The 23,383-nt window shown below is 38.2% G+C and overlaps 1 protein-coding gene across 1 annotated transcript in view; it reads right to left on the reverse strand.

Moving 5' to 3' along the window:
• Nucleotides 1-5,663: 5,663 nt before the first annotated feature.
• Nucleotides 5,664-23,383, reverse strand: part of MGST1 (microsomal glutathione S-transferase 1) — an 18,279-nt gene continuing 559 nt past the window's right edge. Inside the window, exons 2-4 of the mRNA XM_004693242.2 lie at nt 18,102-18,260; nt 15,299-15,393; nt 5,664-6,267 (exon numbers count right to left, since the gene is read on the reverse strand). Coding sequence (XP_004693299.1) covers nt 6,021-6,267; nt 15,299-15,393; nt 18,102-18,227 — 468 coding nt within the window. The 5' untranslated portion in view covers nt 18,228-18,260 and the 3' untranslated portion in view covers nt 5,664-6,020. The remainder of the gene's footprint in view (nt 6,268-15,298; nt 15,394-18,101; nt 18,261-23,383) is intronic.

The following is a 23,383-nucleotide window of genomic DNA, read 5'->3' on the forward strand; positions in this document are numbered from 1 at the left end:
CCCCAACTAGTCTACTGGTGCAAATCAACAAATTTTTCTTCAAAAGACCAGATAGCAAATATTTAGGGTTTGGTGGCCACGTAGTCTCAATTACAACTATTCAACTATTCCACTCCACCATCATGGCCTGAAAGCATTCAAAGAAAATCTGAAAATGAGTATGCACAGCTGTGTTCCATAAAGCAATATTTGCAAACAAAAACAAAGGAAAAAGGCAATCAATGGGCTGGATTTGGCCATTGAGGCAGAATTTGCTGACTCTCGTACCAAATGACGAGACACATGGAATAGAATTGAATTGCCTTGGTCATCTTAGTTGAGATCACGGCACATCAGTGAGTGCTGATTCATTCCCAGGCACAGAGACAACCTGGATACACATCCAGCAGAACAGACTGGCCAACCTGTAGTTTACGACAGATACAGGATCAGAATCAACCAACAGCAACTCAACTCTGCAGAATCATTTGCAAAGTCATTGGGTGATTTGGGTACAATTACTGAAGGGACAAAGGGCTAACTGCCTTGGTCACTGTATCTTGGGTGGCAGGAAGTATCAGAACTCAAGATACAGATGATCCAAATCCAGTGCTCTATTCACTATACAACATTGCTTCAATCCTTTACTTTTCTCTTTATTTTTGGTGGTTTTCTTTATACAGAGACATAGAAATGTATAATCTAGGCTAAAAGATGAAGAATTTTAGTTAGTGTCTAACTCTACTAAATCTCCTTGTAGCCATTAGCTATTAAACATCATGTCACCCAGACTTAGAGCTTGAATTATTTTCCTAAAATTGCTAACACAGATCTCTTCATAGTGTCTCATAGTCTATATTGCCTGGTTCACATTTTTCAAAACTCCAGTAAAAAGGAAACAACTTAAATGGCCTACTCTTGCACACAATCTCTCTCTCTCCATTTTACAGCTCCCATTTTATGCAGGCTTGTCAGAGCTTTCTGAATGAAATGTGACTTAGGGCCTGCGCTTTCTGACTGAAGAGGCTCATAGGTCCTATAGCTCATCGACAATCTTGTACTTGAGCTGCCAAGTATGAGCGATGGGCACCAAATTCAAGCCAACATAGCCCTTCCCAGAAGTCTCCCTTTGACAACTCCTCCTTGTCAAATCCAACAGTTTACATAGGATATATAGTGAATAAAGGACCCTGAAAGATGAGAATGTAGAGGTGCTGCTTCTGCTGATAGCAGGAACACCTATCAACTTCCCACAGGGCTGACTTTTCAGGCTGGCAAGGGGATGATGATCACAGGGTTTGGGCTCTGCTGCTTCTGAATGGGTGGCAGAGACTCTCAAGGCAAATCACCTCACTTCTTACCACCTGCCTCCAAGAACAGTCAGCACGGTGCAATGATGCAGGGTTAGCATTTGCAAAATAGGACCAGGACACTTGCACGAATGGTTTACGGAACTCATGCAGGAGTCCCCAGTCTTGAGTGTCTAAGCATTCAAGTTTAATTCTTTGGGCACCAGGAACTCCATGATCTTTTCTCTACTCTGGAGAAACCATGGCTTTATAATCACCAAATGCAGAGAGAGAGGGAAGTTGCAAGAAGCACCTAGCTACTCCCCCTAAGGAGCAAAAGCTGTGCAATTATCCTTTGATAGGAACATACTCATTGAACATGCATAGACATGCAAAGGTGCTTGCTTCCAAGCTAGCAAAAGCCAAGATCAGCCTCTTTGTGTATTAACATGGTGAAAAGAAGAATATTTGGGTCATAAAAGTGATTAGATACCAGGGAAATAGAGAGAAAAAAAACCCCACAAAGATAGGCATGAACTAAGCCTATCTTGTCTAAGCTCCCACAAGGGTGGATTGTTTGGGTCATCATTCTTGTTCTTATCAGTCCTACTTGCAAAGCTCCTGTAAGTAGGGATATGAAGGCAAGATGCTGCCATCCCATGTTTAGTACCATTCATGAGATCACTTCTATTTTTAAATGCATGTATCAGATTATCTTAAGTTGTATATCATTTCCATTTCATTTGTAGAACTTTCTCTGGTCTAAATCCACGCTAACCAAACAAGCTTTTGGTGCCACAAAGACTACAATCATGTGCAGAGCATTAGGTGTGGCGTAACTTTGGTGTACTCACTTAGAGAAAACCATCAGAAGCTTCCTGATCATGACTTAGTTTCCACTGACAGCTTGTCCACTAGGGCAGAATCACCTGAGCTCAGGATTCAGCCACCTGATAAACAAGAAAATTAACACGATGGAGTTTCAGTGAATTCTCTGTCATTCTGACTTATACTCTAGTCTCATCTATAGTTGGTTTATTGTAAGTTTACTTCTCAGGGACTATCACACCAAGACCTTGATAGAATAAGTCTCTGAACCTTTAAAACAGAAGGATTCATCCCTTTGGCATTCATTAGATAAGACTTTCCTCAATCTTATTTTAAATGCAGAGCCTTTGGATAATTTATGAAATTCTGAGGTCCCACTGTCATCCTTCCAAAGGCTTAAGTTGAATAAGGGAATCTTATGGTTGTTACTCACTACCTGCTAAGAAAATTCTACTTTCATATGTGGCATCATACAAAAAAAGTTTGTTTTAAATAATAAAGAACTAGTGTAATAGACATATCCACTCATAAACACACACACATCCCTGTGTATAGCCCTCAGTTTCAGAAGTTTTGAGAAAACATGCTTCACCCATACGTACCCCATTTGCATCAAGCCCTCATCCATCAAGTTCCTGTCTTTGCCCAGCCAATGCCTCTATAAGAATTATGGACGTATTCTCCCACTTTCTGCATTAGAACCTTGACTTGTGGTGGAGTTGGTTTCAGGTGGGAGAGAAGATAGGAGTCATGATCAAAGGGAGATAGTGAAGAAGTTATTTTTTAGCTACTAAGTGTTTATAATGGTTGGTCTTGGTGTGGTGATGGAGCTGACCATGTGTGGCTGTGTGTGCGCGCACACACCAATGTGACTTCTGTGCCCCTGAATGAGAATGCATATGAAAAAATTAATAAAACACAGGGGAGGAAAGAAGCACAAGGGACTATGGCGATGGGGCACAGGTGACTTGGGAATAGGAATTTTTACAGGAGCTACACCTGAGAAAGCAAACATGGTATAAAAATGAACAACGATATAAAACATATACAAGTAAATAGATCTAAATAAAAATAAATAAAGCAAAATATTTGCTTTCAAAGAGTTCTAATGAAGTGCAGAAACATGCATATATCCACCATGCCCCCCCTCCCCTGCCCCACAGAAGCACCCAGGCAAACCATGCAAACTCTTTCCACATCTTTCCGCCACAGGCCTGAGACACTTACCACACAGTTGGCACTCTAGAGCCACCGTGCCATGTGGGCAGTAGGGGTTCCTTGGTGCAGGATACCACAGGCCAGTAAATGTTCCTCCCCTTCATCTGCCTTCTCCACTAAAACAGCTGCACAAGGACTTGTGAGTGAAAATTCAGTTAGAGACCATTTGAAATTTTCTTTATAACTATTACTTAAACTTAAATTTAGAAATTGAAGTGGGAATTCTGTAGACACTCTCAAAGTTTTCTTAAGCATTTTCTGCATAGTTCTTGTAGCTCTGATAATACAAAAGTGAAGGTCTGTTTCTCCCCCGTAACTGTATTAGACAAATGGATAACCATGACCATAACCCTATCTATTCCGAAACTGTGGTGAAAAGCATTGCCAGGGAAGTAGATATTACAAAAAAAAAAAAAAGAGAGAGAGAGAGAGAGAGAGAGCTGAGAAAGAGGGAAGTAATGATGGTTAAATATCTCTCACAAAACTAGGGTTAACTCAGTTAATCAAATCTTTATGGCTACTTTTTCCAAATAACTTGTTCATGGAAAACACGCCATTGTCTAGAAAAGTTTTCTAATATGATTCACAGATGTAGATGATTTAATTTTCAAATAATGTCACAGTTCAGACAGGCTGAATAAGCTGTTCCAGTTGAGAACAAGGCAGAAGTGTGTGTGTGTTGGGGATTGAAAGGGGTGGGTATGTGTGTGTTTATTTATTTATCTAAATTTTGAATTTTGAACTTTCACTTCTGACCTTGTAGTCTTTTCCATTTATCACACCACATAGCTTTCTTGAAGCCAGACCCATGATCTGTAAAGTATTTTTAACAAGAGTAATTTACCGAACTCTTTATAGTCTATTTTCCAAGAGATTTTGTTCAAAGATTAAAAGAGTTGCTCAAATATGAAACCCGAAAGTGTTATACAAAGACTGTTCCTTTATGTGGTAAACAATGATGAGGCCTACTAAAAGCTCGACTTGACATATATTGAAAATTAAGATTAATGAAGCAATAAAGGCTCTCCCTGGAGGTGCAGCAGGTTAAGGCACAGCAATGCAAGCTAGCTGCAGCTGCTTCAGTGCTAGTTCAATTCCCCACCTCAGAGGTGACCCACATGGCATAGCAGACCTCTCCTGACCCGCCTGCTCCCCTCAGCAGTGTACTTTGTCGATCTGCCTGTTCTGCTTGCTCCACACTCTGTCTCTGGTGAATCCTCTCACTGCCCCTGCACCTCTGGCCTTTATCCCAGTTCTGTATACATAAATAATTCTTTTAAAAAAAAGACCAATGAAATGATAGAAAGAAAACTAATAAGCATAAGAAAAATATTGGTATTTTAAAAGTTCATTCTTTATTATAAATATCTACACATAATTCCACATAAGACAAAAAAGACAAAATTTGCATATATGTATTTGTGTTTGTAGATTTGTATGCTTATATATCTATTATGATTTTTTTATGTTGACATAGTCATGTCTGATTGTAAAAGCAAAATGAAGTATCACTGGATGCTAGGACCAATGAGTCTAAGTCTGAGGAACAGTCTCAATTTAATATCCCACATATGATTACTAAAGTAAAAATAAACCTTTATGATAGCCAACCTGGTGGTACTATCTTACTAGATGGATCAAATTTTACATCACAATGATGTGGCATATTGAGATTATATATGTGTGGGTGTGTATGTATTATACATAGGTGTGTGTATACATATATATATATATACATACACACACACACACACACACACATACCTATGATGTACTGTAATGTGAAGGACACATCATCAAAAATGGTTTCTCTGAATCTAAGAAAGAAAAAATAATAGACAAAACAAAGACAAATTAAGGTCTATGAATCAATCAACCCATACTCTTCAAAAAAATGTCAATCATATAAAAGAAAAAAATAATGAAGAATGCTTCCACTTTATGAAAATTAGGAATGACAGTAGAATGTAGTTGGTTTTGTTTAATTTCAGTATTAAAACATATAATATTATAACTAAAATAGTTATAAAAGATATTGTTGGAAAATTAGAGGAATTCAAGAAAGGACTACTTATTAAAAGTGGTGCTGTATTAATAGTATATTTTGGGGTGTAAAAATAGATGATGGATATTTGAAGATTGTCTTGTCATAGAAGATCATAAAGTATTTCAGAGTAAGATATCATGAGACCTGCAACTTATTTTCAAACTGTTCAGAAAAACACGGATTGAGTTAAAACTAAGGTGGTAAAATGTTAGCGATTGGTAAATCTAGGTAAGAGGTTCATTGGATTATTTTTTACATCTCCAAAACCTTTAAAACTAAAAGTTGGAAGAAATAAAACCAAATAAAACTCTTTATATTCTTTATTTCATTTGCCATTTCACCAATATTGAAATATAGGCTTGGAGTACATACATTCTTTTTATAGATTTAGAATGTGAGAGGCTGAATGAATGTTACAAATTATAATAAAAATTTACAACACAGCATATAACAAAAGACTGAAAAGCACATTCAATTTCTAGTGCAAATACAAAACAAGAATAAAGGCTGATGATGATGATATTAATATTCAAAATAGATTTTTCCCAGTTCTTAATTTCTCTGCTCCCCCTTACTTAAAAATCTAAGAAAATAGCCACTATAAATTGAAAATAAAGAATTCAGAGAAAATAATTGGCTCATGAGTTGTAGGATTCTCTTTACAGGTACAATTTATTCTTCAGCAACCTGTAAGCCATTGAAAGGGTAACTCCATAGCCAACAAAGAAAGCCAAACCTCGGTTTGGCTGAGGGAGGGTTAACAAATAAGCAATTGTGTGGTAGAACCTGGCTCCCACGAAGAGTCTGAAGTGGAGGATGGCTGTAGACAAATCCGGCCCACTCAGGGAATACAGAAGGCCAACCCCAAGGAATGGCACGATGTTTTCAAGGTCGTTCAGGTGAGCTCTGAGCAAGAAGATGAGAGTAAAATATGCATTTCAGATTCAGCAGAAACCTGTTGGTGTTCCCTTCTTCTGAAGGTAAATGTAGGAGTGCGTGGAGCTTAAAATGTAAAGTAAGCTTCATTTTATTTCTCTCCAATGGCTTTGCTTCCTTACTTGGCTGTTACTTAGAATATTTCATATTTTTGTTTCTTACCATTTTTAGTGTCTCTTGACAAATAACAGATAAGTCATTTTACACTTCTAAGAATATCAAAACTGAATTTATATAATGATACTCCATTATTTTTTCTTCAAAAGTTCACACATTTTTCAATTCGAAGAAAATCCTTTTAGATTATCTTTCTTAAGATTCCTCCTTCACTTCTGCTAGTTTGTGAAATGTTTATAAGACAGTCTTAGTCCATTCACCAAACCACAACATTGGCAAGATTTAATTGAGCAATTTAACATTAAGAATCTCATACTTTCAATATACCAGGCTACATAACTAGCTAACCAAATATGGGTAAAATTTCAGCCTATCTATCCTCATTACATAAGAAATTGGTTTATAGTAGTAGATCATGTTACAAAGTATGCATAAAAATGATCGACAACAAAGAGGAAGATAGATTTCTTAACTTTTGTCTTTATACCACAGCTAGAAGAAAGTAAAAAGAATGGGTTAGTCATAAGTTTCCCTCCAGGGCCCTCCCTGCTGGTTCAGAGAGCTAAAGCATAGCACTGCAAGCCAGCTGCAGCCACTTCAGAGTGAGTTCGATCCCCAGCCCCGGAGGTGATCTACATGGCACAGCACCTCTCCTGTCTGCTGCTCCCCTCAGCAGTGTATTTCATTGATCTGCCTACTATGCTCCCCACTCTGTCTCTAGTGAATCCTCTCACCGCCCCTGCATCTCTGGCCTACACCCCAGTTCCTAATGCATAAATAAATAAATCTTTCAAAATACTGAAATCATATTTAAAAAAAAACTAAGTTCCCCTCCAATTCACAACACCTTGGTCTTCTATGGCTAGGATTATGAATGCAAAGTACATCCATTACTGGTTTGATTTTTTTAAGTACCTAATTTTAAAATCTGATGTCCATAGCTTTAGAATCAAAAATCACTTCAGAATTTTTGTGGATATTGAGAGTTTGATAGCATTTATCAGCTGTTAATTAATACATACTTCAAAATGAAAATCATTCAATGTTATTTTAGTCTCTTCTCTTTTAGCAAAAAAAAAATTATTGCATTCTGCCACTCAGTAATCATTACCTTGCCTCCTTTCATTCCCTGTCTCTCCAAAATGATTTCGAAGATCTCCTGCCAAAGTGGACAACAACATAAAGATATGAAGAAAGTAACCTAGGTGGTTTGAAAGATTTAAATCAAGAACTACCAGTTCCTGAATAAATCAAAGACAGAGTGTGTAAGTAAGTGCTCCTTATCCCCTCTCAGCAACATAGGGGCTCCTGAGAATCATGTTGGCCAGAAAGAACAGACTCACTAGTGACCACTAGAGAAGAATCTATCCCAGTTATACAAAGGCATTTGCTTTGTTCCTCTTATTCTGTTGAACCACAGATACATTTCCACCCCAGCCCGGGTATTGTAGCTTCTCCCTCACAACATTCCAAAAGGACAGAAACATGCACTTCAGTTAAGAAAAGATAAAGTGAGACAATGTGGAAATAATGCCCATGTGGAAGTCTACAGTAAGCAACTGGCAAAAAGAATGCAGTGTTTAAACAGAAAAGAAAGGCAAGGGCATTAAGAGAAAGAGCTTCGTGGGGGAGGAGGGCAGGAAAGTCAGGGTTTCCTTTCACTTTATTGACCCCACAATTTGTTGCTAGCCTCCCTCTCTCCATCCTGTACCGCCTTTGCAATTTTCTCCTTTCTCCTTTTCCACTACTCCAGAAATCTTACAGATACACTCCTGATCGTCCTAATAAGGCATGTCAACGGTCCCTCATCCTTTCTGCTTAGTTATTTGATTTAAAAGCTGTCCTTTCTGGGCCCTGCCCTAAGCCTACACTTACCTCAGAAGCACCTGCTCTAGCTCAACATCACACATCCAGTGTAACCCTCTCTGCTCCGAGCACAGAGCTCACCTGATAGTGGCAGCTTCCTTCATTTTTATGCTATTTCTAGATGACTACTAAAATCTGCTGTTGGTGGATATTAATCTGTATGTGTGCTCCCCCCCCTTTTTTTTTAACCTGGGTCTACCTCTGAGTCCCAAGATTATGTGCCCCCACTTTCTTCTTTGGACAAACATCCATTGGTACAAGCTTGCCCTGCAGCAGGTCTCTCTTCCAGCTCTGTTGTGTGCTCTTGAGATTCCAGCCACACCTTCCTCCCTCACATCAGCATCACTGACATCTCAGCATGCAACTGACCAGGATCAGAGTTGCCAGGCTCCTTTGCGAAGGTTTCTCAAGGGTTAATGAGCAACAAAAGGAGTTTCACACAAGTCTTCTGACTCCCTCACCCTCCGCCTAGAATCTTCTGTCCAAATGTCCAGGAAGGAATTTTCCTAAATTGACACGATCTCTCCTCTCCAGTTTCTCCTACCAACTCCTACTAGCCTTCATGTTCTTCCTTCATGAAATACTCCTGTATCCTGGACATTATATTTCAACCCCCACAAATTTAATCCTAGTGGGAAACTACTTTACATCATTCTCTAATTACAACATGCTTTAGGAGACTCATTCTTAAAGTTCATTTACAGCATCTCAGCAGAACTGGTGACAGTGAGACACACACACACCTAGACACACACACAGTCATCTCCAAAAAATGATTCATTCATGCATAGGAGCTAGAAGGGAAGTCACTTACTCTAACTGCTAGCCCCACTGCTGTCCCTTGACACAATCCCCGGGACTAGCACCTAGACTCCGCTGAAGTTCTCAGTGAAGAGGTCTGCTCCTTCTGTGCAGGCTGTGTATTCTAAATGTCTTTTTTTCCCTCAATACCAAACCCAAGCCCTCAGTTATTTTTTCTTTCGAATGGTTTTCTTTATTTCTACAGCTGACCTGAATGCCTTACAACTTTCTTTTTATCTTGTTGTATTGACTGGATATACTCTTGAATTCCTTCTATAACAAGATGAGATAGAATTAAATAAACAGTTGATATGCATTTTAGCCATCACTGATTTGTACTTGTCCAAAACTCAACTTACAATTATCTAGGCTATTTACTATTACTCAGGGCATCTTACTCTATGTTTTAACATAATTGTCCATATATGTATGTGTTAATTTTCTGAATATAGCATAGCCTGGAAGCATGCCTGTTACTTCATTGTAGTCCCATTCAGTCCCTGGAATATGCTAATAATAAATGCTAATAATAACAACTTTACCTTACAAGAAAAAAAATTGAAGAAAAAAAATTAAAATGTCAAGATAAAAATAAAAAGAGATAATGGAAAATACACCTCTCAAAGGAATCTCCAAAAACAAATTGTTACTAGGAACTTTACTTTATATATTTACTTTATTTATGTGTGTGTGTGTGTGTATACACACACACATTTATTTAAAGCTTTTGTCATTTTGTACATTTTTTCATTTCAGCTATAATCCCCTTGGACTTCCCACCACCAATTCATAGGAATTTTTTTGATGAGGCCAGTAGGGCCTCAAAAATTGCAACAGGAAACCAGAACCCTTGTCTTTCTTGACAACGCTTCCCCACCGCACTGAGAAGCCAGTGTCTGATCACCAGGGGGCGCTGTGCACACAATCGCAGCTTCTCCTAGGGGACACCAACTCCTCACAACAAAGGTCAGCTGTTCTTACTGAAATGTTACTTATTTGTTCATGGCGACTGGGTCTGCTTATACAGAGTTTTTCTACTTGGGAAATAATATCTGATGGATATGGGATGGGTGGAATTAGGGGATGAGAAAGGAAAGTGGGGAAGAGCCTAAAATTCCAAAATAAAGTATTTTCTTGTTAAGTTTCTCACAATGGACTTGCATCTCCTTTCAGTCTTACCAATAGAACTGAGGGTTAAACTGTTATCACCTTCAAGTCCAGGCACTTTTACGACCATAGGGTCATGATTGGCATCATCTGAGACCCTGCCTACGACGTGATGCACAGAAAGGACAAGATAAAGCTTTAAAGTGCTTAATGTCTTCCTAGAGGTTGTGGTAACCCAACAAACCTTTATTCATCTTTGCCAATTGCTAATGCTTTTTATCATATTAATATTTATGATTTCTTTGTTTTTAACTATTTTAGATCCATATTCTTGGCATAAATTTTAGCACTAACTGACTGACTTAGTAGGACTCCCCCATGAGCAAACATGTAACTAAGTAAAGCAAAAGTGAAAATTATATTCTATCTACACACTTTCTCTTAGAAGAAAAATATTCCCACATGATAAATAACTTGGGGATAAATACTTTTGCATTTAATTTTGGTACTGGCAGAGCAGAAGAGTCTATGGGACAAGCATCCATAAAATGATGTAACTCTGGGCGCTCCCTGGTGGCGCAGTGGATTGAAGCACAGCACTAAGAAGCTAAAGTCACTTTAGCATGAGTTCAATCCTTGCCCCAGAGGTGACCCACATGGTGTGGCAGACCTCTCCTGACCTACCCACTCCTCCCTCAGCAGTGTACCTCATCAGTCAGCCTGTTATGCTCCCCACTCTGTCTCTGGTGAATCCTCTCACCACCCTTGTTCCTCTGGCCTGTACCCCAGTTCTTTAAAAAAAATTATGTAACTCTGCATATTACTTAAAGTAAAGAAGGCACAGTGCAACCTTGCCAGTGGAAGGATTTGGAGGACACTGTCAGTAGACAAAGCCTATCATACAAGTTGAACAAGTTGTTCAGTTCTCAGTAAGTCTGCGAGGTGGTATTGACTATAGTCCTCCCCTTTGAACCTTCATCAAGGAGCCACCAACAGTAAAGAAGGCAGATCAGACAAACACGAAGGTTTGACAGGCAACCAGATACAGAAGCCAGGCTGTCTGGCAAGTTTCATCTCCTAATGATGCCATTCCACTCTGTCAAAACTTGGAAAAGTGGTTGTTTTACTTAAAGCATAAAAACTTACACGGAGAGGCCCTTCCTAGTGGCGCAGCTGGCTAAAGCACAGCACTGAGAAGCTGAGGCCACTTAAGCATGAGTTCAATCCCTGCCCCTGAGGTGATCCACATGGCGCAGCAGACCTCTCCTGATCCTCCCACTGCTCCCCTCACCAGTGTGCTTCATTGATCTGCCTGCTTTGCTCCCCACTCTGTCCCTGGTGAATCCTTTCATTGCCCCTGAACCTCTGCCCTGTACCCCAGGTCTGTATGCATAAATAAATCTTAAAAAAAATACTTACACAGAGAGTCTCAAGTAAAAGAATGCTATAATACTACAGAGTTTGATGAAATAGAGACACAATTTACTTGAAAGAGTTCAAAGTAATCATCACAAGATGTACACCAACATCAGAAGAGCAGTGCATGAATAAAATGCGACCATCAATAGAAATGGGAAATATAACAATATCAAACAAAAACTATAGAGTTAAAGAATTAAGATTTAAAAATCCAACAGAGGGCCTCAACAACATATTAAATCAAGCAGAAAAAAAAGGATCAACACACTTGAAGTCAGGGAAGAATTGATCCAATGAGAAAAGAATATAAAATGATCAGAGTGAAAATAGCTTAGGAAAATTATAAAATCCCATCAACATGCCAATATATGCACTATATGAGTTCCAGAAGTAAAGGAGAATAGAGAAAGAAAGTTTCTTCAAAGAAATAATGACTGAGAACTCATATAACCTAGAGAAAGAAACAGACATGCAGATTCTGAAAGTATAAAAAAAATTATCCAGAGGAGAGCCACATTGAAACACATTCTAGTGAAAATATCAATAGCTAAAGACAAGTAGAGAATCTTAGCAGCAAGCGAAAAGTAACTTCATAAGACTAACAACAGGCTTTTTTTTTTGTTTGTTTACCAAAAATTTTTCATGCCAGAAAAGAGGTGGATGATATATTTAAAGTGCTGAAAGGAAAGCTGTCAACAAGAATAAGAGAATTCTTTATACCCAGCAACACTGTCTTTCAAATTTGAAGAGATAATTAATTTTAACAAAAGAATTTTACATTTCACCATCTCTAGATCAGCCTTACAAGAGATATTAAAGCTAGCTCTTCAAGCTGAAATGAAAGCACGTAATTAGTAATAGGAAAGAATATGAAAATACATAATTCACTGTTAGAGGTAAATATACCATTTAAATTCAACATGTTCTAGTAGAATAATGGTAGGTAAATCATTTATTATTCTAGAATGATTTAAAAGGCAAAACAATTTAAGGTAGTTATAACTACAATAATTTGTTAATAGACACTCCACATATCAACACATGGAATACGGGAAATGTGTAAGAATGCACATTTGCATGTATCCAAAGTTAAAATTTTACTAGCTTAAAATAGACTGCTGTAAGTAAAATATGTAGTATGCAAACATGTGGGTAACCACAAGGTAAAAATATATAGTAACTACACAAAAGATAAAGAGAGAGGAATCAAAGCACACCATTAAAGAAAAATCATCAAAATTTGTTCCTCAATAGAGGAACAAACACACTTAAGAATCAGAAAACAAGGGGAAAATGGCAGAAAGAACATACTATCAATTATTTCATTAAATAAAAATGAACTAAAATCTCTAATCAAAAGGCACAGCATTACTGAATGGATGTAAAATGAGACCCAACATGATGATGCATACACAGACTCAATTTAGCTTTAAGAACACACATAGATGGACATTAAAAATATGGAAAAAATATTTCATGTAAATGTAAGCAAATTCAAGCAGAATAGCTATACAGCTGACCCTTGAATAACACAGGTTTGAACCTGTGGGTCCAAGTGGACTTAACAGATATTTATAGAACATTTCATTCAAAAGCAGTAGCATATATGTTATTCTCAAGTACATGAGGAACACTTTCCAGGACAGATAGTCATAAAACAAGCCTTAATATATTTAAGAAGCTTGAAATTATATCAAGCATCTATTCCAACCACAGCAGCATGGAATTTGAAATCAATTTTAAGAAGAAAATTAGAAAATTCACAAATATGTGGAGATTTAACATCAAGCTACTGAACAACAAATAGGTCAAATAATAAATCAGGGGAAATTAAAATATATCACAACATTTAAAAACTATAGAAGTAACAAACGCACATCTAAAAGGTAAGTTTATAGTCACAAACACCTATATTAAAGAAAGAAGAACCATCTCAAATAAACAACCTAACTCTATACCTCAAGAATGTAGAAAAAGAACAGATGAAGACTACATTTAGTAAAAGGAAGGAAATGGCAAGATCAGAGAATAATTAATAGAGACCAGCGAAATAATAGAAAAGATCAAGGAAATTAAGAGCTGGTTTTAATTAAAAGAAAAACAAACTGGACAAACTTTTTTCCTGGCTAGACTTGCCGGGAAAAAAAAAAAAGAAAGAAAATTCAAAAAATTCAATAGAATATAATTGAAAATTCTAGCAGATATCACAGAAGTATGAAGGCTCAGTAGAGACTGCTATGGGCAATATACAAATTGGGCACTCTAGAAGGAAAGATAAGTTCTTAAAAATGTACAACCTAGCAAGATCAGTGATAAAGAGAGTGTGACCAGACCATTATTAGAGGATTGAATAGGTAATAACAAACAAACAAACAAAAAACCCTAACAACAAAACTCCAGTACCAGCTGGCTTCACTGGTGAATTCCAACAAACATTTAAAGAAGACTTAATATCAATCCTTTTCAACCTCATGCAAAAAACAAATAGAAAAAAAGAAAGAAAGAAAGAAAACTTCCACATTTATGACTGATGCCAGAGACAGACAAGGCCACTCTATGAAAAGAAAATTATAGGTCAATATCCCTGATAAACATAGATACAAAACTTCTCAACAAAATATTAGCAAAGCAAACCCAATAGTTTAATCCACTGAGATTTTGAAAGAGATCGCATTGAGTCTGTAGATCGTCTGGGTACAATACTATGTTGAGTGGATAAAGAAATCTTGCCACTTGCTACAACCTCAATGAACCTCGAAAGTATGATGCTAACTGAAAAAAACACAGAACAAAGACAAATACTGCATAAACTCACATCTATATGGGATCTGAGAAGGAAAAAAATGTAAAGCTCATAGAAATAAAGAGCAGAAAAGTAGTCATCAGGGACTAAGAGTAAATACAGAGACTAGTAAGAATATAAATTTCAGTTGTAAGAGGAGTAATGTCTGTGGATCTGAAGTGTAATGTGGCAACTACAGTTAGCACTGCACTGTATAACTGTGGAGAATAGAGCTGAAATGTTCTCACCATAAAAAAAATAAATATGTGTGGTGATGGATGTCTTAACCAACTCCATGGGAGGATCCTTTCATAATAGATATGTAAATGAAATCATGACGCCCTACACTTTCAATGTCTTACCATTTTGGCTTACTTCGGTGAAGGTGAAAGATATTTTTTTTTCAATTTACATGACTTTATGACAAGGCTTATGACATCAAAAACTAGGGTCCACCATGATTTTAAAATAAGTATATTCACTGTATTGTAAGAGACTGTGTAGATTAAACAGACTTTGAGTACACCAAACTTATTATCTACAAGGAGAGAAAAGAGAAACTCCCAAGTTCATATTTTTCATCATATGCAAAAAATACCTATTCTTAAACACTAGCTCTGGTCAAAGATGACAAGACTACAATATCTACTGATTACCTATGTGTGACTACTTTTTATATACCTCTCTACAGAACAAAATCACTAGCCTCAACAAAATGCCTATAAAATATAGCAAAATTTGATAGTCTGCAATTACAGCAAGAGTTTAGAGCTCTAATTTCTTATGACGATTATGTAGACTAGGTAAGATGACTGATTTTTCTTTCTTCTTCAAGACCCCAACATTCTCACTGAACTCCTGTCCAAACTTTTTGATGGAGAATATAATTGCAGGAGATAGTGGGTTTACCTCCGTACACGTTCCACTCTGTCATCTGTCCGAAGGTACTTCTTGGCATTTTCTCCTTTGCCAAAGCTTGCACAGTCTTCTGGGTTGGCAAAAACCTATATCAAATACCAAGGGGTAAAACCTATTTCAAAACCAAATAACACAAGAGTATCTTACTTCACAAGTTATTTGCATTTTAATGGAAGAAATGTGGGCATTCAGATTGGTCTTAATGGAAAGATAACTTGAAGCAATAGATCAAACACAGAAAGATAGGAGAGAATCTATAGTTTAAACTTGAGTTTTTATTAGCAGTGTGAAATTTTTAAAAGAGAGAAACATAAATCAGGATTTAGATTAAAACCAATCTATAAAAATAGTGAAAAGGAGAAAAATGGAAAAAGAACCTAGTTCTTAGTCACCACCACCAACTGTTCCTGTGGCAAGGTGGCAAGGTTTCCTAGTGATGTTGATGCACTTTCCCTGCGGGGTATCAGCATTTCCAATCCATTAGCTCATTTGAAAGTCTTGCATTTTCTGCCAAGGATATTCGGGAATAGGCAAGAGGCATAGACAGTAAAAGGCAGAGTATTATGGAAGTGATGAGAAGCAGAGGGTAAAAGGCAGGAAATGTATTTGGTACTTTGTTGTTACCACTTCTGATTTTCTGAATTAACTCAATCTTTGGGTTGAAGAATACAGTGAAATATATGTGATTTTATTACTTTCCTTTAATACCATGTACTCATTTCAGGCAAATATTCATGTATTCCTTCCTGCAATTACTGGGCTGTTTGAGGTGATTTCCCATTCCTGAGACTTGAAACATGCATTTAAAAAATATTTAAGCATGTTCCACTGTATAATAATATATAAGTTGAACTACAAAGTGGCCTTAATGTAAGCTGAAATATCTCAAAATAGTATAGCTTTCTTAACATAAGCATTTATTTGAGATAAAGAAGTCGTGAGGAGCCAATGGGCAGGGATGTGATTCCGTATCAGCTGTTGAAGTCAGGTCTGTCTCTCTTGTTCCCTAAATAAATGCCAGCACATACTGGATACTCAATAAATATATTTTGAATATGTAAATAAGTGTGTTAAAGTGGAAGTGTACCAGATTGGGTATAAGCCAATCTGAATTTGAGTTTTTCAGCCTCACGCTTTTGTGATATATAATCTTGGGTAAACTATAACTTCTGTGACTTTGAGTTCCTCATATATAAATGGGGAGACTGACACCAGTTTACATAATTCTGGCAACTATGTGAAGTGAATCCATTATCTGGTGCACAGACAGCTCATGGCTCCTGGCACACTTCACTGGTACTCCACAATTTTTAATTAATAACTTTTCTTAAAGATGATTTTTATGTATTTATGCCTATAAGAATTTGGGTGTAGGCCAGAGGTGGGGGTGGTGAGAAGATTCACCAGAGACAAAATGGGGAGCAGAGCATGCAGATCTACTGAAATACACCACTGAGAGGAGCAGCTGGCCAGATAGGAGAGGGCTGCCGTGCCCAGTGGGTCAGCTCCCTGGCTGGGGATAGAACTCATGCTGAAGAGGCTGCCCATAGCTTGAGAGCACTGACTTTAACACCCCTGAGCTACCAGAGAGGCCCTGAATTAACTTCTTTAATCAATTCTGCTCTCTTTGGTGCCACTGCTGTTCCCAGAGGGCATAGCCTGCTGCTCTAATGCCTTGTCACATTAGAAATTTAAATAAGTGAATAAGTGAGTATACAGCTCTTTAAATGTACATATCCTTGGGAAGCAACTATACCTCAAGGCAGCAAAAGGAAAATATCTCAGAGAGGATTGTGATCTCTGGATCAAAGCAGACTCCAGCCAACAAAGAAAAAAGAAATAGGGAGTTTCCAGGAAGAAGTTGTTGCCTAGACACAGGTACCACGTTGCTGAAAATCTTTGACCTGAACCCCTTCACTGTTTTATAAACTCTTCTGAGTACAAGGCATAGCCTCCACAATCTTTCTACCACCTTCTATAGGCCTATGTGTTTTTAAAAACATCATTCTTATAATGCTGGGAGACACATTATCATTTTAAGAATTACACAAAATTACATGCCTCATAAGGGACTCTATTATGGAAACAAACTTTAATTCTGTCCCCAAAAGTATATCTTTGACCTATCATAGAGTTGAAAATACTAGCTGTCTGGAGAATGATTACTTTTTAAACCTTAGTTGGGGAAATTAAAAATCACAGAGTTTCCTTGAAAATGTCCATATTTCTAAAAACTTGTATGCTGAGCAGCATTACGAAAAAGTAAAAGCTACAAGAAAAAAAATTTAGTAGTTTCAGAGAGAGAGCAACTCATCCATAAAGTAGTAAATTTAGTGGCGTTTCCACAATAGCCAAATCATAGAACAAGCCCAATACACAACAACAGCTGACTAGATAAGGAACGTGTGGAATATATATTGAATTGCTCAACTATTGCCTCCTCAATTACTGACAAAATGGAGTGATCGTGAGGTCATTGTGCCAAGAAAAAAAAGAAGTCCAAAACTAAAACAATTGCCAGCTAGTTGCACTCATTTGTGATAATAATTCTTAAATTCTGGGGAAAATGTACTGGTTAGCAGAGGAGATGAGAGAGGAGGGGCAGGAGGAGAGGGCAGGGTGTGGGCACTGAGGAGAGTAGACTCCACTCATTTGGAGGTGTGAGAGTGTTATTTCAAAATTACCTAGATCTAGAAACACTTAGTAAACCTATGTAAATAATAAAGGGAAAAGAAAACTGTCTCCCAGAATTCCAACTCTTAAAAGTAAGAAAACACTGCGTCATGCATCTTACCTTTCTTGTTACTCTATAAAATGCAGTTGCAGTGCTCATGAACATCATTTTTGAAAGCACAATGGTTGTATAGGAGGCAAAAGCCATGAACACTTCATTTTCCATCAGCTGGGAGATGTCAGCCATTTTTTCAGTGTTGGTCTGGGATCCTAAATATGACTATAGACAAGACAGGAAAAAGTAGAGTTTATAAATAACCCATAAACTCACTAGCCACTTGGTATGCTTATATTGCAGCATTAACTATACTGTTCTTTAAAATAGCTTGGCTTATTTGCAGGAAAAAAAATGATCATTAGAACTTCAAACTAAATAGTATTATGTATCATTAACTTTGAAGACATCAAACAAGTATGGAGTGACAATGAAAATGTAAGGAGTAGTACAAACAAAAATAAACAGGCAAAAAAAAAAACCATATTTTTGCATCAAGATGAAGCGCACGAGTGTTGACTAGAAATGCCAGGAAGCTAAAATATGTCCTGCTTCAGAAAGCCAAGCTCCAAGATGTGAATTCCAGCCCCAATACTTACTTGATCATTTAGCCTCTCGAAGACTACATGTCATCATAAGATGCAGTAGTTTCTCACTTACAGGATAGTTGTCAGGATTTAATTGATACATGTGGAAGGTATTTAGCACAGCACATGACTCAGGAAAACCCTCATTAAAGTTTAGTTTATCCTTATCATGATCATCATTATCACCATGATCGGGCAACATTAATATCAACACAAGAGAAGAAGTAAAAGCAGGATAATGGGGACATAAAATCACAGGCTGACAAATACAAGTTAAGAAATAGACATTTATAGTACCGTCATAAAAAAAAAGAATAAAGCAACAATTAGCTTCATTTAACTCTTTAGGCTACTTCATACTGCATTGAATGTAACCGAGTCTGGAACTGAAATTATAATAGAAAATGTTCTTAGGGGGAAAACTAAGGCTTTTAATGTGGGTGGGAACTTAGGGTAGAACTTAAAATTTAAACTCCCCCCAAGATCTGGCAGTCATTCTTCTTAATCGTCTCTTATATTATCAGCCCTGCTATTTGCTGCGTCTCTCTCTTCCACAGAAACACAACCTTTTCTTACACCCATGCTTAAGTGCTATTTAACTTGCTTAGCAGAGAGCACGTCTCTTAGAGGTGATGTCCATTCCTGCCTTTAAAACTCTATTCTTGTATTGGGTGTAAATCCTCCCATGCTCTCAGGTAGCTCTCTGAATAGTCGAAACAGCATCGGAAAAGTCAGCAAAAGAAAAACAATTTAATGACATATGCCTGGAGAATTTACACGGTTGTAGATTCTAAAGAATAATGGAGTATACTATAAATATTTGTCCTACATTTTGGGACTTGGGGCACCAAGGAAAAAGACACCTGACAGCAAGGAGCAGGTGACCTCAGGCTCATACCCAGAATAAAGACGTGATTTTTAGAGGCAATGTTTGCTGACACACCTAGATCTGGTTGAGATCTTCAAAGTAAATTCTCTTAGGTAATAAAAGAGGGAGCAGTGACTGCTTCTTCTATTGAGAAAAGGGACAGAAACTTAGGATGTGATCATCTTCTTCCATTAGGGAAGTCAAAAAAGTTAGGCAAGGCCAGATGCTGCTCCTAACTTTCAGACCCTTGCTTCTTCCAACATGATTTTTTAAGTAATAGAAACAGCTTCCTTCCCACTCCCCCACATCTGCATGAACATCTGCAAGCAGTCTTACTCAACTAATATCTATCAAACTGTGATCATTTATCCATCAGCAATAATCCCCAAATTTATGTATTTTTCTGTACTGGCCATATAGCTGTCTATGTGTTACTGTTGGATATGATCTAAATCACGTATGTACATATGCATTTAATTTCATGTATTAACTATGTGTCCAAATATGTACTTTATATATTTATATATGTGAGACTTTATGCCTCATGTAGTCTTCATAATGTAACATCATGGTTCTCACCACCATGTTCATTTTACAAATGAAAAAAAATGGGAATTAGAGAGGTTAAGCAGCTCAGCTGGGACACAACTCGGAGTCTCTGGTTCCACATCCCATCTACTAAGCACCGTTCATTTTCTTTTTTCAAGAGACTGCAGACTGCTTAATTCAGAGGCAGCTAAACAGGGGCTGAAGGATCAGTGATGCTCCTGGCACTCCTACCTTTTAATTATGCCAGGAGGTAGGCACCATTATTCCCCTTTGGCAGATAAAGACACCCAGCCTCCCTAGTGACCCCTGTTTTAAAGGACAGACTAAAAATGTAATCCTTCACTTCAGGCAAATAAAAACTCTATATTTTAGTTTTAAAAAACAAAACACACATAACAAGTAAATCGACCCCCAGAGTGAGGCCCCTTGAAAGCACAGGGCATTGAGTAAATTTTCAGAGCTAGGTAATACTCCTAAGAGCATATAATGAATCTACTCTTGATGAAAGACAAAATAAACTGTACTATTCTTTCCAGCTCATGAAAAGTAATTAAATTAATAAGGGATCTGAATAAGGATTCGGAGAAACACAGTGGGAATGACAATAAAAAAAAAGTTAAGAATCATTTATCAAGATGGAAGTGTCACTATTTATTAATAATTTCAAAATTCAAACAGTTTCTAGGGGTATCTACTACCATTCCCAGAATTAAATTCATTTAATAATGGAATAAATCCAGATACTGTTTTTCCCTCAGTGAAAATTGAAAATGTAGGAAATAAGTGGAAGCTTTCCAGAACTGTGGTGAGAACAAAACAGAGATGTCAGCAACTGGAGGAAAAGAGCAGTGGAAGGCTTTTTCTTTAAATGTGAACCGCACATTGCAAGGGCATTTCACAGAGAGAGTTTCTCAATCACCAGGAATGTGGCTAAGCTCCTCAGGCCTGTGGTCTGGGAGATGGGCCAAGGCTGAGCTTCTGGCATCACACACTCCAGTTCCAAGAACCGCCTCTCTGGGTCCAGCACTCCCAGCATCCCTGAAGGCCAGGAGAGGAGGAGTAAAGGTAAAACACCAAAGGTAAAACACAAAAAAGGAAAATCTTTAATGGAGTAAGGTGATGGTCTGGACTTGTTTTTTGGCAGATGATTTGTCAATAAGTTGCCTAGAGTTTGCATCATACCTGATCACTGCAGTCAAAATAAAAATTACTGAAAAGTTTTTTGTCAAGGAAGAGGAGAACAGTAGTAATTATCAAGAGGGAAGATGATTAGAGCATTTGAGGATTAGGAATGAGGATTAGGAATCTAGGCTAAGTAAGCAGAGAAAAAAAAAACATAAAACTTAGTTAAAAATCATGGACAAGGAAAGTAGACATTGCCTTGTTCCCTTTCCTGCCCATCATCGACTGGCATGGGGGAGAATGTCCATCTATCTGGGCATAGTCCGGGGTCCAGTTCTTGCATGGGGAGGTAAATCCCTTTGCCAGGAGCACAAAGAGCAGAGCACTGAGCACTAGCCTGCAGGATCTCGCCCTGCCACTGCGTGTTGTGATTTACTTGCTCTGGAGCCTCACTCACCCCACCCGTACAATGAGGTAAATGATACCTCTACCTCACAGGTTTCTTGCAAACATTCTTGTGAGCATTACATAAGTAACGTGGAAAGTAGTTAGCAGAGCACTGGACCCATGCAAACTTAGAAAAACTGGGAAAATTCGTAAGTTCCTATTTTGGCGCTGTCCCAGCCACTCAGGATACAGCTTTAAATTTTGAAAAAAACTTTTACATTGTTCTGAAAATCTCTAAGGTAGTCAGAGCAAATATTACTGCTCTCTTTAACAAGAAAGCCAACTGAAGGCTGGGAAGGTAGAGTGAGTGAATTGACCTAAGTTCCCAATGAAGGGCCCAAGGCTGGAACCCAAATTTCTCAAGTGTTTAGTTCATGGGCTAGTCACCATCAAGATTAAGAATTCCAGACAACTCTGACCTTCTGGGGGCCTTTTTCTGTTAAATTCCATTTTTATCTTTTGTACCCCCTTCTCCCACCCAGCCCCCAGGAGTACTATCATAGTTGAATCTCATCAGAGGAACACTCCCATGCTCTTTACAGGCTCTTGGCCAAAAGGAGCAAAGTCCTCTTCTTTTGTAATGGTTGCCTCTTTGTGTCAACACTGAAAAAAACAGGGGAAAAAAATGGGCACATATCCTCAAGGCCATGACTCTGCAATTTTGTGTCTTTTGGAATCAACTCAAATGAACCATGAGATAAAGGGGGTGGGGGGAAATAGGTGATATCTTGTTTATTTGTTCTAGAATTTCATGGCCACTTAAGACTGGGCCTCCTGTGCATCAGAGCTCAGGGGCAGGGAGCAAACAGCTGATGGCTCTGGGAGTGCTGTGTGTGAGGCAGTTCTCAGGGGACCCTGCTGACTTCCTCTTCCAGTTTCAGTGATTAAGAAACTCTACTCTAAAACACAAGCTTATAGAAAAACTGTACTTCATCTGCCACAGAAAGCAAATTTTCAAATTTGGATCAACTTACCATTTTCAAATAAGACCAAATTTGATCAACATATACAATCCAATTATTCTGGGAACAACAAAGAACAGCAAAGCCCCAGACTACTCAAACGCCCAGGAACCAAAGCCCCCAGGGGGTTGCAAGAGGCACTAGGTATTTCAGCTGCCCAAGGTGCTGGGGACTCTAGGCTTGACTGAGTAAAGGCTCTTTGCTGGGGACCTGGGCAAGTTTCCAAGACTCTACCTCAAGGCTGGATTAGAGACCACTAGGCACTCACTTGGAGAGAAAGCAACAGGGGAAGGAGGCAACAAACCTTGGCAGTGATCTCCCAGGAGGCCTTGGGACTAGTTCAAGGGGAGGGGGGAGAAGGTTTCTCCCAAACATTGAGCTCCCAAAAGTTCCCTCAGTCCTTTATTCTTTCCAGGAGACTCCCCCACCAGGCTAGGGAGCTGAGTACCTTGCAGGGAGTTCCAGCCTTAGCTTTCACTCCTCTATAATAGTATCACAGGGTCTAATCCATACCCCCTGTACTTTGTCCGTTATTACTATTGCCATATAAATAACTAGTGATATTTCCAATTTGCCTATCTCAGTAAACCCAAAAGGATCAAGAGCTCTCTTTCAGTAGTACAAAGTTCACTATGTCCAGGAAATTAGAGCAGCTGCAGGATTTTATACACTCGGGGTGAACAAAAGAGGCTTAAAGGATACACACTTCATTTTATCACCGCCATTTGCAGGTACTCTTTATGGGCACCCCTCCGCCTCCCCACCCCACCCCCAAGCCCGGCCGGGAGGAGGAGCTCGCGATTGCTCAGGTCC

The sequence above is a fragment of the Condylura cristata genome, unplaced genomic scaffold (genome assembly GCF_000260355.1).
Source record: "Condylura cristata isolate star-nosed mole 26May11 unplaced genomic scaffold, ConCri1.0 scaffold00036, whole genome shotgun sequence".
Lineage (NCBI taxonomy): Eukaryota > Metazoa > Chordata > Mammalia > Eulipotyphla > Talpidae > Condylura > Condylura cristata.